The sequence below is a fragment of the Ochlerotatus camptorhynchus genome, unplaced genomic scaffold, assembly GCF_037179485.1.
Source record: "Ochlerotatus camptorhynchus isolate MF236.1 unplaced genomic scaffold, CSIRO-AGI_Acam_v1.1 ptg000246l, whole genome shotgun sequence".
NCBI classification, from domain to species: Eukaryota; Metazoa; Arthropoda; class Insecta; order Diptera; family Culicidae; genus Ochlerotatus; species Ochlerotatus camptorhynchus.
The window spans coordinates 1359224-1373701 of NW_027040736.1; the positions used below are offsets into that span (position 1 = coordinate 1359224).

Consider the following 14478-nt stretch of genomic DNA (forward strand, 5'->3'; position numbering starts at 1 on the left):
TTCAAAATAAAACCGTTCGATTTTTGCAACACTAAATTTTCAGGCTTGTTGTTAAAATCGAACGGGTACTGTAGATCAAAGTAATGGTCGCGGTGATATTATATCTCCAACACAGGACAAAAAATTCATAACGGCAAGGCACAAGAAAAAGGAAGAAATATATAGGGTTAACTACCCCCTTTCCGGCCTATTAAGCACAACTCGCACTTAGTCTTTCTTAATATAGCGCAGTTTAGCACCAAACGAAATGTTATTATTACTGATGTCTTCCAAATTTATTTACCTTTCCGTACGTACCGTAAGATTTGCTAAAGAGAAACCAATCGTTGAGATATCTAACACTGATTCTTGACGTGATTTTTGACACTAATGTCACAAATGTTGACTTTATTATATGTAACAGTCGGGTTATCAATAAGACATTTCGCGCATAAGTTTTTGTATCCTTTCAAGCAAGAACATTGGTAATAATGTAGATGAAGAGGAGCAATTGATTTTTGGGTATTGATAAATTCCGGATAAACCATCAAGCGGAATACCACAAACGTAACAGTTCTTATAAAAAAAACGTTCTGTTTTCGATAGTTCCTCCCTATCCAGCTTGCTTCAAAAATCTAAATAGACGTATGTATTCAAGAAGGTCTATTCAACAAAATCCAAGTGTAATATAAAAAGGAAGGAGCCAAAATCCATCTTGGCTGAACATAAAAAACCAAATTTTAACAAAAATACTTAGTTTTGTCAATTTAAACCTTCCTTTGAGTGTGCTTAAAAATCATCACATATGAATTCAGCAAGGTCAATTCTATAAAATCTAAGCATAACATTCAAAGGATAGTATCACAATCCAACTTAGCAGAAAGGGAAAACCAAATTTCGAAAAAAAAAATACTTTTCGAATTACAAACCTGGTTCAACCTTCACTTATGGATTCAGCAAGGTCCATTCTTTAAAATAAAAGCCTATTTTTCAAAGATATGACCCAAAATGCAATTTGGCAGAACGGAAATACCAAATTTCTATGAAAATACGTATGGATTAAGCAATTCTGTAAAATCCAATCCTATTTTTCAAAGGAAGGAGCCGAAATTCGACTTGGCTGAACAAGAAACCCAAATTTCTTTACTTTTGAGAATTCAAACCCAGTTTTCTAAAAAAAAATAGTGCATGCTTCAAAAAATGTATAATCACGTATGGATTCAGCAACATCTATTCTATACAATCCAAGTCTATTTTCAAAGATCGGAGCTGAAATTCATCTTGGCAGAACAGAAAATCATAGTTTTTATGAAAATACGTACTTTTGTGAATTTAAACTCAATGCTCTCAAAAATTGAAGAAATTCAACCCTCACGTATGGTTTCAGCAACTTCTATTCTATAAAATACAAGTCTATTTTTCAAAGATAGGAGCCAAAACTCAGTTCGACAAACCAGAAAAATCATTTTTTATGAAAATACCTTCTTTTGTGAATATTAACCAGGTTCGTTCTTCCGGCATTCAGCAGCTTCAATTCAATAAAATCCAAGCACAAATTTCAAACGATTGAACCGATATCCAACCTGGCTTCAAACAAATATACCACCACGAATGAACACACAACGGTCTATTCTATAACATCCAAGCCTGTTTTTCAAAGGACAGAGCCAAAATCCATCTTGGCTGATCAAGAAACCCAAATTTCTATAAAAATAGTACTTTTGTGGATGTTAAGGGTGATACGGTCAAAATTTGGTCAAGGGAAAACGCGTGTAAATCGGTGAAATCGTTTATTTAAAAAATCAAATTAAATTTCTTTTTCAAGTTCAATTAGTATAAAATTCAGGAAAAATATTCAGTTAGGCTTCCGCTTTTCCAAATCCGAATTGCCGGGCCTTACGCTTGACCCCTGCCATCAGATTTTGTACAGCCACCTTGTCCACCTTCTTCGCCGCAGAAAGCCAGTTTGCCTTGAACTGCTGCTCGCCCTTAGCAGTTTTTTTTTGGTCTTCTTTAGGTTCCGCTTGACAATAGCCCAGTATTTCTCAATTGGGCGGAGCTCTGGCGTGTTGGGAGGGTTCTTGTCCTTGGGAACCACCTGCACGTTGTTGGCGGCGTACCACTCCATGGCCTTTTTACCGTAATGGCAAGATGCCAAATCCGGCCAAAACAGTACGGAACAACCGTGTTTCTTCAGGAAAGGCAGCAGACGTTTATTCAAACACTCTTTCACGTAAATTTCTTGGTTGACAGTCCCGGAAGCTATGAAAATGCTGCTTTTCAAGCCACAGGTACAGATGGCTTGCCAAACCAGATATTTCTTTGCGAACTTTGACAGTTTCATGTGCTTGAAAACATCTGCTACCTTTCCCCTTCCTTTTGCCGTATAAAACTCCTATCCAGGAAGCTGCTTGTAGTCGGCTTTGACGTAGGTTTCGTCGTCCATTACCACGCAGTCAAACTTCGTCAGCATCGTCGTGTACAGCCTCCGGGATCGCGCTTTGGCCGTCGTATTTTGTTTATCATCGCGATTTGGAGTCACTACCTTCTTGTAAGTCGATAGTCCGGCTCGTTTTTTGGCTCGATGCACGGTTGTAGACGATACACCCAGCTTATTTGCGGCATCTCGGAGAGAGAGGTTAGGGTTTCGCTTGAAACTACCGGCAACTCTCTTTGTCGTCTCAGCGGCTTCCGGTTTTCGATTTCCCCCCGATCCAGACTTCCTGGCTGTCGACAAACGTTCCCCAAACACTTTAATTACATTTGTAACGGTTGATTTGGCAACTTTTAGCGATTTTGCCAACTTTGCGTGCGAGTAGCTCGGATTTTCGCGATGCGCGAGCAAAATTTTGATACGCTGCTCTTCTTGCTTGGACGGCATTTCGACAACTGAAGAGTGAATTCCAAAATCATAATAGGAGCAACATTCTACACACACAAACCTTCAAAATGAGGGGTGTTCAGGTTTTTTAAATGCAAAATTGAAAGAAATACGTCAAGTTGATATTGACCAAATTTTGACCGTATAACCCTTTAAACCCAGTATTCTCAACAATTGTGCTTGCTTAAAAAAATCTAGTATTCGGTATGAACACTTGAAGGTCCATTCTTCCATTTCTCAGCCTAATTTTCAAAAGAGGAAGGGGTCTAAAGGAGCGGAATCTACGCTAAAAGTTAGTTAATTCACTTCAGGAAAGTTCAGACTAACATTAAATAAAATTAAATCACTCAACAGAAAAGTTTGGACTCCCTAAAGAAGGTAATGAACCACTTCAGAAAAGATGTTACTCCATTTGGAAAATTTAAGCTCAAACAGTGTTAGAAAACTAGATGACCTAAACAAGATTGTGTCTTTGCCAAATGCCAAAGCAGTTAAGAACAGTTCGGAAAAAGTTGAATCAATGCAGGAAACCTTTGACAACTTTAAAAAGGATTGAATAACATAGCAGAAAAGTTTAGACTTAGTTAGAAAAATGGTGATGACTACTTATTCGAAAGTTTGAACTCGCTTAAACAGAAAAGTTCAGACTCAGTTTTGAATCTGCTTTGAAAAGTGTCACCTCAGTTAGGAATTTCCTAAATCGTTACTGATTTGGTCTTACTTCTAAAAAATTTAAACCAATTTTGAAAAGATTGGATTTAGCTCGGAAATGGTTGAATCACTGTAGAAAAGAATTGAATAATTTAGTATAATTGCAGCAGGTTTGTAAGTTAAGAAATTTAGATCGAATGCAAAAATCTGGCGACTATAGTGGGCTGGGCCCATCGTAACAATGTCGGATAACGACGAACAAGAGGGATCGATCAGATTGAAGATGGCTTACCTAGTGAGTTGCCAAAAAAGATTAGGAATGAGTTCGATAAAATCCGTTTTCAACAACTGAAACCGGCTGATTCGATTTCAAGGACCTGGCATGCCGTACCGGTCAAGTTCAAATTTATGTAAAAATTAAGGTGATATTCTACAACATAATAAGATCTAGCAAAGCGAGTATCCATACCCAAATGAAATATTTAGCGATACTCGAAAAATAAATATACACTGAAAGTTTTCTTTTATTTCCCCCTTTATGATATTCCAAAATTTTGAAGGGGGGGGGTGACAAAACTTGAGATTTGTTCCGGCCTAACAATGGAAAAAAGCGAGGGGGGTTTAAAATTCGAACTTGTGGCTATCATATTTGAATCGCCCCTTTGCCTTTTTATTTGTTTGTAGGCTACCTTAGTTTACGTTCTCGAGTTTCTGCTGATATCGGCTTCTGATGACATTTACGATGGAACTCGACAATCGACATTCGAGATCCAGTTGGGGGACCCAAGCACGAATTATATACATACCATGCATTGGTTGGCATAGAAAGCTCTCAAGCAAAAAACTGTGGAAGAACACTTAGTTGAGGGCAGGCTTGAGCTCCCATAAGATCTGCAACGCAATCAGGATGAAAAGATGTGAATTTCGGTTTTAGGGCCTATTCGTCTTAATGGCATTCGGCCTAAATAACGCATTCCCATGACTTATTTTCGTCAATAGTTGTTTTCCCTTTTTTTGATCTTGAGCTGTTTATTAATATTTATTGAAAAATCAGCCAAGAATCAGACGAAGAGAAATTGCTCAATATTTTCTGTGACTTCACGCCGGCTCTCAACATAGTATTCTTTGAGCACTTCCACAGTTGAGAGCTTTCTAAGCCTGTACCATTTTTGCCATCTTAATGTAAGGCAAGTATAATCATACTCTATGGCCTAGGGAAGTCGAGACGTGTTTCAACCCGAAAATATCCTAGCCCGAACCGGGCATCGAACCCTGCCGCCTCCAGCATGGGCTTGCTTTATATCTGCGCTTGTACCGATTAAGCTAAGGAAGGCCTCATAGGTGATACAGTTATGACCCAATTTTGTCAGCATCTTTTTTGAAAATCTTTTCTTATGTTCTACGAAGCCCATGTGCCTTTTTTCAGTGGTTTTATTGTATCGAAGTATACCTTAAACATCCGGAATTACGGTTATGTGAAATTTGTGAAAGACAAAAGTTCAATGTGTGGAGGGGGCTGGCAAAATCGGGTCATTACAGTAGTCTGCTATTTTATATTATTGTTATGTTATCGTTAAGCTAATTAAAATATAAGACTGACATTTGAATTTCCATCCAAATCTCATAATGAAAATACATATGGCCAAACCATGTTACTACGAAGGCACTACTAGCACCGACGAACCGACATGCCACTGGATTATTTAGTTTGTCCGCAATTCAGTTTGTCAAATGAGCGATATGATCTGTCGAACGGGCGATCAGATCTGTCAAACAAGGTGAGACGCAAACCAAGATAATATAAATTTTACGTGTGTTCGTGTCCTAGCTCACGATTTGATGCGATCGGATGAGTAGATGGCGGTAGAGTTTAACGTATTTTAATTATGGCGTCTTGGGCAAGAATTTGAATGCAGCTTCTATGAGTTGTTTTGTATAATGACTGGAAGCATAACTGTCCCATGCTTCAAAATACAAAAATGAGAAAACTGCAGTTTAAGTTTGAACAGATGGTTTGCTGATATCGTAAAATTTCATGGAAAAAATTGGTTCTACTTCGAAAAACTGACGTAATATAACTATTCCATAGAAAGTTTGTCAAAATTTTGCAAAAAAAATAAATTTTTCCATTAAAAAATCTTCTGTGACACTATTCCGCGAATTTCTCTGACGTGTTTAAAAAATGTACGCATATCTGTCTCTCTGTGAACAACTTCTCAGTTTCTGCTGTTATTATGTTTGACACTTCGTGGGTGACGGTTGGAGTTTTTTCTTTAAATTGTTGATTTCAGGGCCAATATTTTAAAGGAGCGTAATTGCGTTTGTAAACAATGGGTTTAGCCGTCGATTTCTCGCGGCTAAAAAAGTTCACTCATTAAAATTAATGACACCACAGAGACACAGGCTAAGGAATGTTTCATCTACCAGCTAGCATTGTTAATTTGGAGGGGTGAGCATTTATTTCCGAGATATCGACGGCTAAAGCAGGGCTGGTAGCAGGTCACTTTTTAGTGACTTGGTCACTATTTTGAAGCCAGTCACTAAAAAGTCACTTTTTACACCAAAAAGTCACTAAAGTCACTATTTCCCTAAAAATAGTCACTAAAGTCACTTTTTCGCTACTTAAAATATAGTGAAATATAAAAATACCAACAAAATGTTTAAATTGAGTACTTGGCACTAAGAAAGTCTACAGTAGTTTTAACAAAATATACATATCTGTTAAAAATTCAAAATTTTAACTAGGGTGACCAGTGAATTGCAAAACTTTAGAACACCAGGAAAACTATTGGGAAATGCCTTTAATTTCGATTAAAAATCGGGGAAAATATACCTCCTTTACCAGAAAATAAATTGTAAGCCTTGGAAACGTTCTAAAGGTATTTGCCTATGATAGATTTTCAAAAGTCTTCAAGGATAATAAGAACTTAAAAAATCCAAAGTAAATTTAAGATAATTTGAAACGATTCTAGGGATGACACCAAGATATATCAGAGAAATGAAATTAAGTGCCGATTTCTTCATCTCCGCTTAAATCTTAAGCCAGGTTTACCTACATAGTTAAACTTGGCTTAACACATACGAGCGTCGCTTTTGATTATTGTTTAAATTATTAGAGACGCAAAATTCAGCTCCGAAACAATTTTGGAAATAATTCCAATATAATTGAGAGTGAATTTTAACGAGAGTTCTGAGAAGAATGATTGGATGCGGATTGGATACATCCAAGCGAATTCTTAAGAGTTCAAAATAAATTCCGAGAATAATTGAGATCGAATCGAATTTTGAGTGTTCAATCTCAACGGAATTCTGAGAAGATTTTCACAGTTATTCTGTGATGGATTTTTGTTTTGAGAATTCTGAGGAAATACTATGGGAATTCTAAGGAGAATACGAATTGAATTTCCAATTGAATGCAGGGGAGAAGTCCAGGATTATTCTAAGCATAAATTTATGAAATTTCTGAGGTTAATTGCATGGAAATTCTAAAGAGAATTCGAATAAATTTAAAATGGATTTATGGAAGGAGCCTTCAGGGGAGTTCCAAGAAGAATCAATAAAAACTAAAATAATCTACTTTAACTAATCATGTGTGAATTTAACGATTTACATAGTCGGAGATGCTTAAGGTGATTCCTTGTAGAGTTCACAAATGGCCACCACGTAGGCTATAAATGCATTTCCACCTCGAATTTTCAATTCACACATCTCGGAAATTAGAGTTCCATTTCACCTGAAATTGCTACTGCATGTATGCTGCAGCTCAGCAAACGTAGAGTAACAGTTTCATTGTAGTACGTGTCGTGGAAGCTGATATTTGTGCACTTAAAGTTTCGAAGTGGTAGCGAGAATAAGGATCTCACAGCGAACCACCTTAACGTCAAATATCAGACTTAAAGTAGATATTTCATACGATAGATGAGGAGATTAAATTATAGAGTTGATAGCTCCGTTATAGTACAACAGTGTGAACGTTGTATATACAAAGTAGAAAGCGAGCAAAGGACAATTTTGAGGAAGGTACGAATCGGGTAGTTGTTTACGTCAGATGGCGACTAGAGTGTGAAACAACCGATAGAACTGTTTCTCCGCACATCGGAGGTACATGAGCAAATCGGCGAGCATCCCTTTTGCCAGTGGTGGCAGGGGGAAACACCCCTCACCATCCCTCATTGCGGATGAGCTTGGTAAAGGAGATGCTCTACCCGATTCTTACCTTCCTCAAAATTGTCCTTTGTTCGCTTTCTACTTTCTATATACAAATTTCACACTGCCGGAACTATCAACTCTTTACTGTCATCTCCTTATCTATCGTATAAAATGTCCACTTTAATTCTGATATTTGATGTTAAGCATTTCCAACTACGAAAATAATCTATTTCCAAGAATTTTGTTGAATGTTCTTCAAAGAATTTCAAGAATGTAATATTATTTTTGTAAAAGTTTATTTTCCTCTAAGTTTAAAAAAAGGGGAATTATATAATTCTAAAAAAGTTCTGGAGATCATTCTGAAGAAATTCTGTGAAAAGTTTTTAGCGAATTATCAAAGTTTTCTACCTAGATATATCAAAATTTCAAAGATTTCGAACGCAGAATCAAATTCAAGATCATAAAAAATGGGAATTACGATTTGCTAGTCATCATGTATAACGTAAGCAAGAGTAAATTATTCAAATCACTTCAAATGCTCTTCACAGGAGATTCCGTTGTGAGATTCGATTAAATTAGAGGAATTTGTGAAATTTGATTTTAAGTTCCATGACATACAAAGTTTATTTCAATATCAAATCGTATTTGAATTTCTAAGTAACCATATAAATGGTTACTTATTTAGTATTTAGAAGTCACTTTTTGGTCACTATTTCCGTCATTTTAGTCACTAAAGTCACTACTATTATATCGCATCAGCACTACCAGCCCTGCTAAAGCCATTTTTTACAAAAGCAATTACGCCCCTTTGAAATGTTGACACTGATTTAAATGTGGGCCGGAAACGTCTGCCATAGAATATTTTAAGCAGTACGGTGGTTCCAGTGATAGTGATAGCTATTAATATTTAACGAGACATTTGCTCCTGTTGGCGCATACGCACGATCATTTCCAGTGTCTGCATGTATTAGGCCCAAGTCGATCAGTGGTCGCACTGCAAATGACATTCTTAGTTGTTTTTTTTTTCAGAGTAATTAATAAGCATGCTCACCTTAACAAACTTACATTTTGGTTGGACAGTTGCTCATCCCAAAACAAGAATTGGAATTTGTTTCAACACAGCATCCTTCTGATGAACAGTACGGAAATTCAAGCTGAGCAAATACTGTTCAAGTTTTTTGAATCAGGCCATACTTTTATGGCCGCTCATTCATTCACGCAGCGGTTGCAAAAAATGCGTCTCGAACGTGTCGTTCCGAGCCAAGTTGTATGTCTCGCAGTACACGTTGAACTTATTCAAGCCATCGTGGACATCATGAGAAAATTGGTTTTTTCAAAAAGGAAGTTATGAGCTACGATACGCAAGCAACATCAACAGTGAGGACCTTAAATACTGCAAACTGTTTTCCAAGAAACAACTCCAGCTGATCGAAAAGGATACGTTCTCTACTGAAGCTAACGTACTCTGGCAAAGGTCTCCTTGTGGAATTGAAGTAGATAGGAAAGCCCTTATTGGAGAAGACGAAACATCATTTTTAGTTGGTCTTCCGACCAAGCAACAAGCATCGGAATGATAGTTATTTAAGGTTAACCGTTGTATGCATTTCTTTTATTTTTAAAATAAATCTCATCATTTTACTCCATAGTTTTTCAATACCAAATAATCATATGTGTCACGAAAAGGTACAAATAGAGTAAGGTGTTGCAAGTTGATTAGTACATTTTTTAATTTATTTGTTTGTAAATAGTAACAGAACTGAGAATGATAGCTCAAATTTTCCTTAAAAAGGTGTTAATGTGCTTACGACGTTATCGAGGTATCATCCAATTAACTAAAAGATTAATTTTACGATTTGGGCAATCGTTTGGAGCTTGTAATATGTTTACGATGTATTAATTGGATAACAGACTATAATTTTTGAATAATTTCTTATACGTATTAAAAGTTGGAGCAGTGGCACAGATATGCGTCCATTTTTCACATTTTTTTCAAATTTTTCTAGAATAAACAGCATGTTTATAATATTTCAGAAATATGTATTGATTTATCCCGTTAAGCATCATAATCCCAAAAAAGTTGAAATGTCACATGGGACAGTTATGCTTCCACCGGCAGTGTAGTTTTCACTAAAACATATTGATTCTGTCGAAATGTGAACAATGCGCTTATTAAACTTGTCTCAACGCATATTTCTTCCAACGAGCAGAAATGATTCGAAACATTATTCGCGATTTTGTCAGAAGCAACTTTTGAAACATGGGACTGATATGCGTAGAACGGCAGTATGGTGACCAAGAATCCTCGGCTCTGTAAAGTAAATTCGTTTGAGCCTTATCAATTAAATCAATAAACAAAAAAAAATCAACAATGGCCGGAGACGAACCAGCGTTGAGCTGAAAGCCTCCTCAATAAAGATAACTTACTAACTAACTATATCTCAACAATTTGTGACTCATCAAATCCAACGGTACGTACGGAAAGTCGAATAAATTTAGAAGTCATCTTTGACAGAAATATTCTATTTTTTTTTGTTTAAACTCGTATAGAAAAGAGAGGTTAAGCGCGGTTGTGCTTAGTAGGATGGAAATTAGATTAAAAATTGAGATCAGGAAAACTTTGAGATTTGGGAGTAATTGCTTTTGTAAACAAACAAGTCAAACGCCGATAGCTTGCGAATAAAAGCTAAATATCACAAACAAACTATACCAAATGATAGAGGAGTCATTCCTCTACCTCTTTGTGTTGTTAGTTTTAGAGATTGAGCGAGAAATCACTGATTGACGTGTTTGTTAACAAAAGCAATTACGCCCAAATCTCAAAGTTCTCCGGAGATATCGATGTATAAAGTCATGAATATTTGCCTGAGCTTCAAGAATACAAATATGTTATTGAAAAGCTGTTTTTTTTCTTGACGAATCTGAGCCCCTCAAATGGAATTCCCATAGCAAAGTGTCTTTTGACAAACAACAATCTTAATAACACAAATATTTTTACGAACATTTCGGGAATTTCCCACAGCAGTTATTTGTTTAATCAAATTTCCATTTTGCGAACGAGTCACATCATTATTATTAATCGAACATTAACTGACAATCTTCGTCCAATGGTAATAAGCGTAACCTTTAAAAGCAATATCCACAAATCTTTAAATTTCAATCAAATGAGCGCATTACTAATTTGAAAACATTTTTTCTTTTTCCAGTATTTATGCAAGCTGCTAGGCAACAATTGGACAATAAAACATTCGGACAAATTCATCGCCGGTGCCGGAGCCGGCGTCACGGCCGTCACGCTGACCTACCCTCTGGACACGATCCGTGCCCGACTGGCGTTCCAGGTTACCGGAGAGCACCGGTACAACGGAATCGTGCACACGGCCATTTCCATTTTCAAGACTGTAAGTTCTGGGCATTCCCTTGTTCTCGTAAATGAACTGTAGTAGGTAACACCATTGCCATTGTTTTTTCATTGCAGGAAGGCGGCTTCCGGGCACTGTACCGAGGCTTCGTACCCACCCTCATGGGTATGGTGCCGTACGCGGGTTTTTCCTTCTACTGCTTCGAGATGCTCAAATTTTTTTGCATGAAGTACGTTCCCGGACTGACGTGCGACAAGCTGGAGAGAAACACTGGTAAGGGTTCGGGAGAGATCGGAGGCTGGTTTGTCTTCTTTCGTTGGAATTTCCTTCACGTAACTCGCGCGTCTTGACTCATGGCACGCTGGTTGTTGTCGTCCGTTGCGTAGATGTGACGAAATCGAAAAATATGTATAGAGTGTGTGCCCCCGGGGCAGAGACAGCGTTTTGGTCAGCTCCGCAATAACTGGTTGACACCGCACGAGCTGGACATTGTCATTGGGCTAGGCGCGCGAAAGCTTGCTGGGGGTTGACAAACATCTACCACAGGGGAAGCAGCAGCAGCAGCGTGAGAAATCATGCTGCTTTTGTAACGACTCCAAGCGAGATTCTGTTTGCGCTGTATTGTATTGAATCAACACTCACTCTTTGCGGTGCTGCTGGAGTGTTGACACACGTGCAATACCCAACCGTGGGAGGACTTTTAGCACATTCCTTAGTTGAAGACTGACCCTCTTATTTGATGGTCATTGCGCCGCGATTTTTTTTTTCACTTTCGCTCTGATTTAAGTTTTTTCAATCGCTTGTCTTTCCGTTTCGTAACAGGTGGCCTTGTGCTCGCGGTGCCGGCCAAACTGCTGTGTGGTGGCTTTGCCGGTGCAGTGGCGCAATCCTTTTCCTACCCTCTGGACGTGACCCGACGACGGATGCAGCTGGCCATGATGAACCCGGAGACGGCCAAGTTTGGGTAAGATCATCTTGCAAACACAAATAGGTACCTACCTCTGATGACGCAGGAATTAACCGTTTAAGCTCGGAGGTGTTTGGAGCCAAGGCACATAAAGCCAAAAATAGCGCCAGTTGGCTCCATCATCGATGGAGAAAACCTGACTGCCCTGAGTGTTATCACCTCCTCGGTATGATAATAGGGTGGGCAAATTTGAATATTTATGGATTTGAACCGCCGTGCGTCACACGGAGTGGTTTTTGGTTCAGAAGCTAAATATTGAACCTTTTCTCTCGATATATTATCGCTGCTCTAACAACGATGATACGTTCTCGTTTATTATAAGTAGGAAGTAGCTATCTGCTGTTGTCGGTGGGTATAATGGAGATACCGATTGGGTGTTGAATATTTATGCGATGGGTGATGATTGTCAAGGTTACACATGAAAGTCTTTGCCATTTAACAGGGATATGCATTGACTTAGCTAGATTATTTATCTGGGGGGGGGGGGGGGGGGGGCTAGGGGGGCTGCTGCTTTTTTATTTTGCTAAACTACGGTTGAATAAAATCTTGCGAAGATGCTATTCAAATTGCGTCAAGGCAGCTTGTTTTTGGGTTCATTTCTTCTGTGACTAATAATATGACATTGAGGCTTACTATTATTTTAATGGTGAAACAATAAATTTTGTTTTTACATCAGAACAATGATTCGGAACTCGATTGGGGGATTTAAGGATCCCCAATGGAAATAATCGTTTGTTCATGCTTTTTGTAATGAATTGAGTTTTTAAACTTTGGATTTGGAATATTAAAGTAAAGTGGTAAAGTGCACACAGAATAAATTCCATACATTTAGGACTTAGAAAAATGTTCAAGATATATGTCCATGCATAATTCTTAACATTCTGAATGTTAAAACAAAAATAGTTTTAAGATCCCAAACACATATGGTTTCAAGATTTCGTAACTAAAAAAAAAAAAGATATCTCTGATACAGATTGCAAGTATAAATTCTTCCAATACAAATGTAAATAAAAGTCAACGAAATTAGATCAATTGTCGTAATTCTAAGACTAAGATAAAATTGCAAGATCCTTACTAGAATGTCAATTTATAAAAATTCTAGTACACGAATATTAAAACCATATGAAATAAGAATAATACTAATTACCACTTTTTTATTTATTTATTTATTTATTATTCTCTTCATCGGACTTTTGTTGTCTAAATGAAGATTGATGGGGAAAAGCCTATTTGGCAAATAGGCGTAAAAACCCCATATCTTTTCAAAATACAAGGAACAATATAAAAAGGACAAAAAACACATCAATTATAAAAATAAACACCGAATAATAATAATAATACTATGTATGGTCTTCATCATAAAAATAAATAACCTCGTCCTATGGCATGGAGTTGTCCTTGGATCACTCGAGGCCGTCATCGCAGAGTTGATCGGGAACAAAAAAGGAAACAGGTAGCAAAATTCATCAGATGTACATTAATGGACAGCTACTCACCGTCTTGCAACAATTAGCTGATTGAAAGCAGTTGCATGTGTCGAACCGTATCGTCATCTATCCAGCAGACTACGTTGAATCCGTTGACGAAATGTTTCCACTGTGCAGTTGAAATCGAAATATAGGGTTATCAGCACTTTTGCTGCAAAAACTGCCTGGTTAATCTTCCGCCTACGTTCAAGAGTTTCAATACCCAGTAGTTGGCAACGATCTTCGTAGGGTGGAAGGTTCGTAGGATCGTACCAAGGAAGGTGGCGAAGAGCCTTGTGCACCACACATCACGTGCTACTACAGGAACCAACGCTGGGCGATTCCCAAATCGACCTAGCGGAAACTCACAAGCCTAACGAATGAATTTCCTCTGAACAGACTCGATCCTCATTATCCAAACTGTTTCATACGGACACCATACTACTACACCAAATTCCAAGATCGATCGCACTAGAGAACAATATAGAACTGTCAGGCAGGTAGGATCCCGAAACGCATCAGAGATCTTAAAGATGAATCCGAGTTGCCTGTTAGCTTTGGCTATGATATCCGTGTAATGTAGCTTAAATGTCAAAGCAGAATCAAGTGTAATTCCTAGATCACGAACGTTGTCCACACGCTGCAGAGGTTGGTTATCGATCGTATAATTGAATGCAATAGGTTTTAGCTTGCGATGGAAAGTGATGATATTGGATTGTTGAACACTCAACGTGAGAAAATTCCTAGAGCATCACTCTTCGAAACTATCGATCAGGTGCTGCAACCGCAGGCAGTCAGTGAACGTCGCACTACCACGTACATCTTGACATCGTCTGCATATAATGACCGGCAGCCAGTTGGAAGTATCAAACCAATTTCGTTAATGAATATGGAGAATAGCAGCGGTCCCAAATTGTTGCCTTGAGGAACGCCTGAGTTGTTTGAAAAATAATCCGATTGATCCGACCCGATTTTCACACAAAGCTCTCGATTGGTAAGATACGATTCAAACCAACGAGTGAGTCC

General features: G+C 37.9%; 1 protein-coding gene across 1 annotated transcript in view; it reads left to right on the forward strand.

The window, feature by feature from the left end:
- Window positions 1-14478, forward strand: part of LOC135704708 (solute carrier family 25 member 16-like) — a 70690-nt gene that overhangs the window by 10876 nt on the left and 45336 nt on the right. The window contains exons 3-5 of the mRNA XM_065226191.1: window positions 10864-11058; window positions 11136-11292; window positions 11842-11983. Of these exons, the coding sequence (XP_065082263.1) occupies window positions 10864-11058; window positions 11136-11292; window positions 11842-11983 (494 nt within the window). The remainder of the gene's footprint in view (window positions 1-10863; window positions 11059-11135; window positions 11293-11841; window positions 11984-14478) is intronic.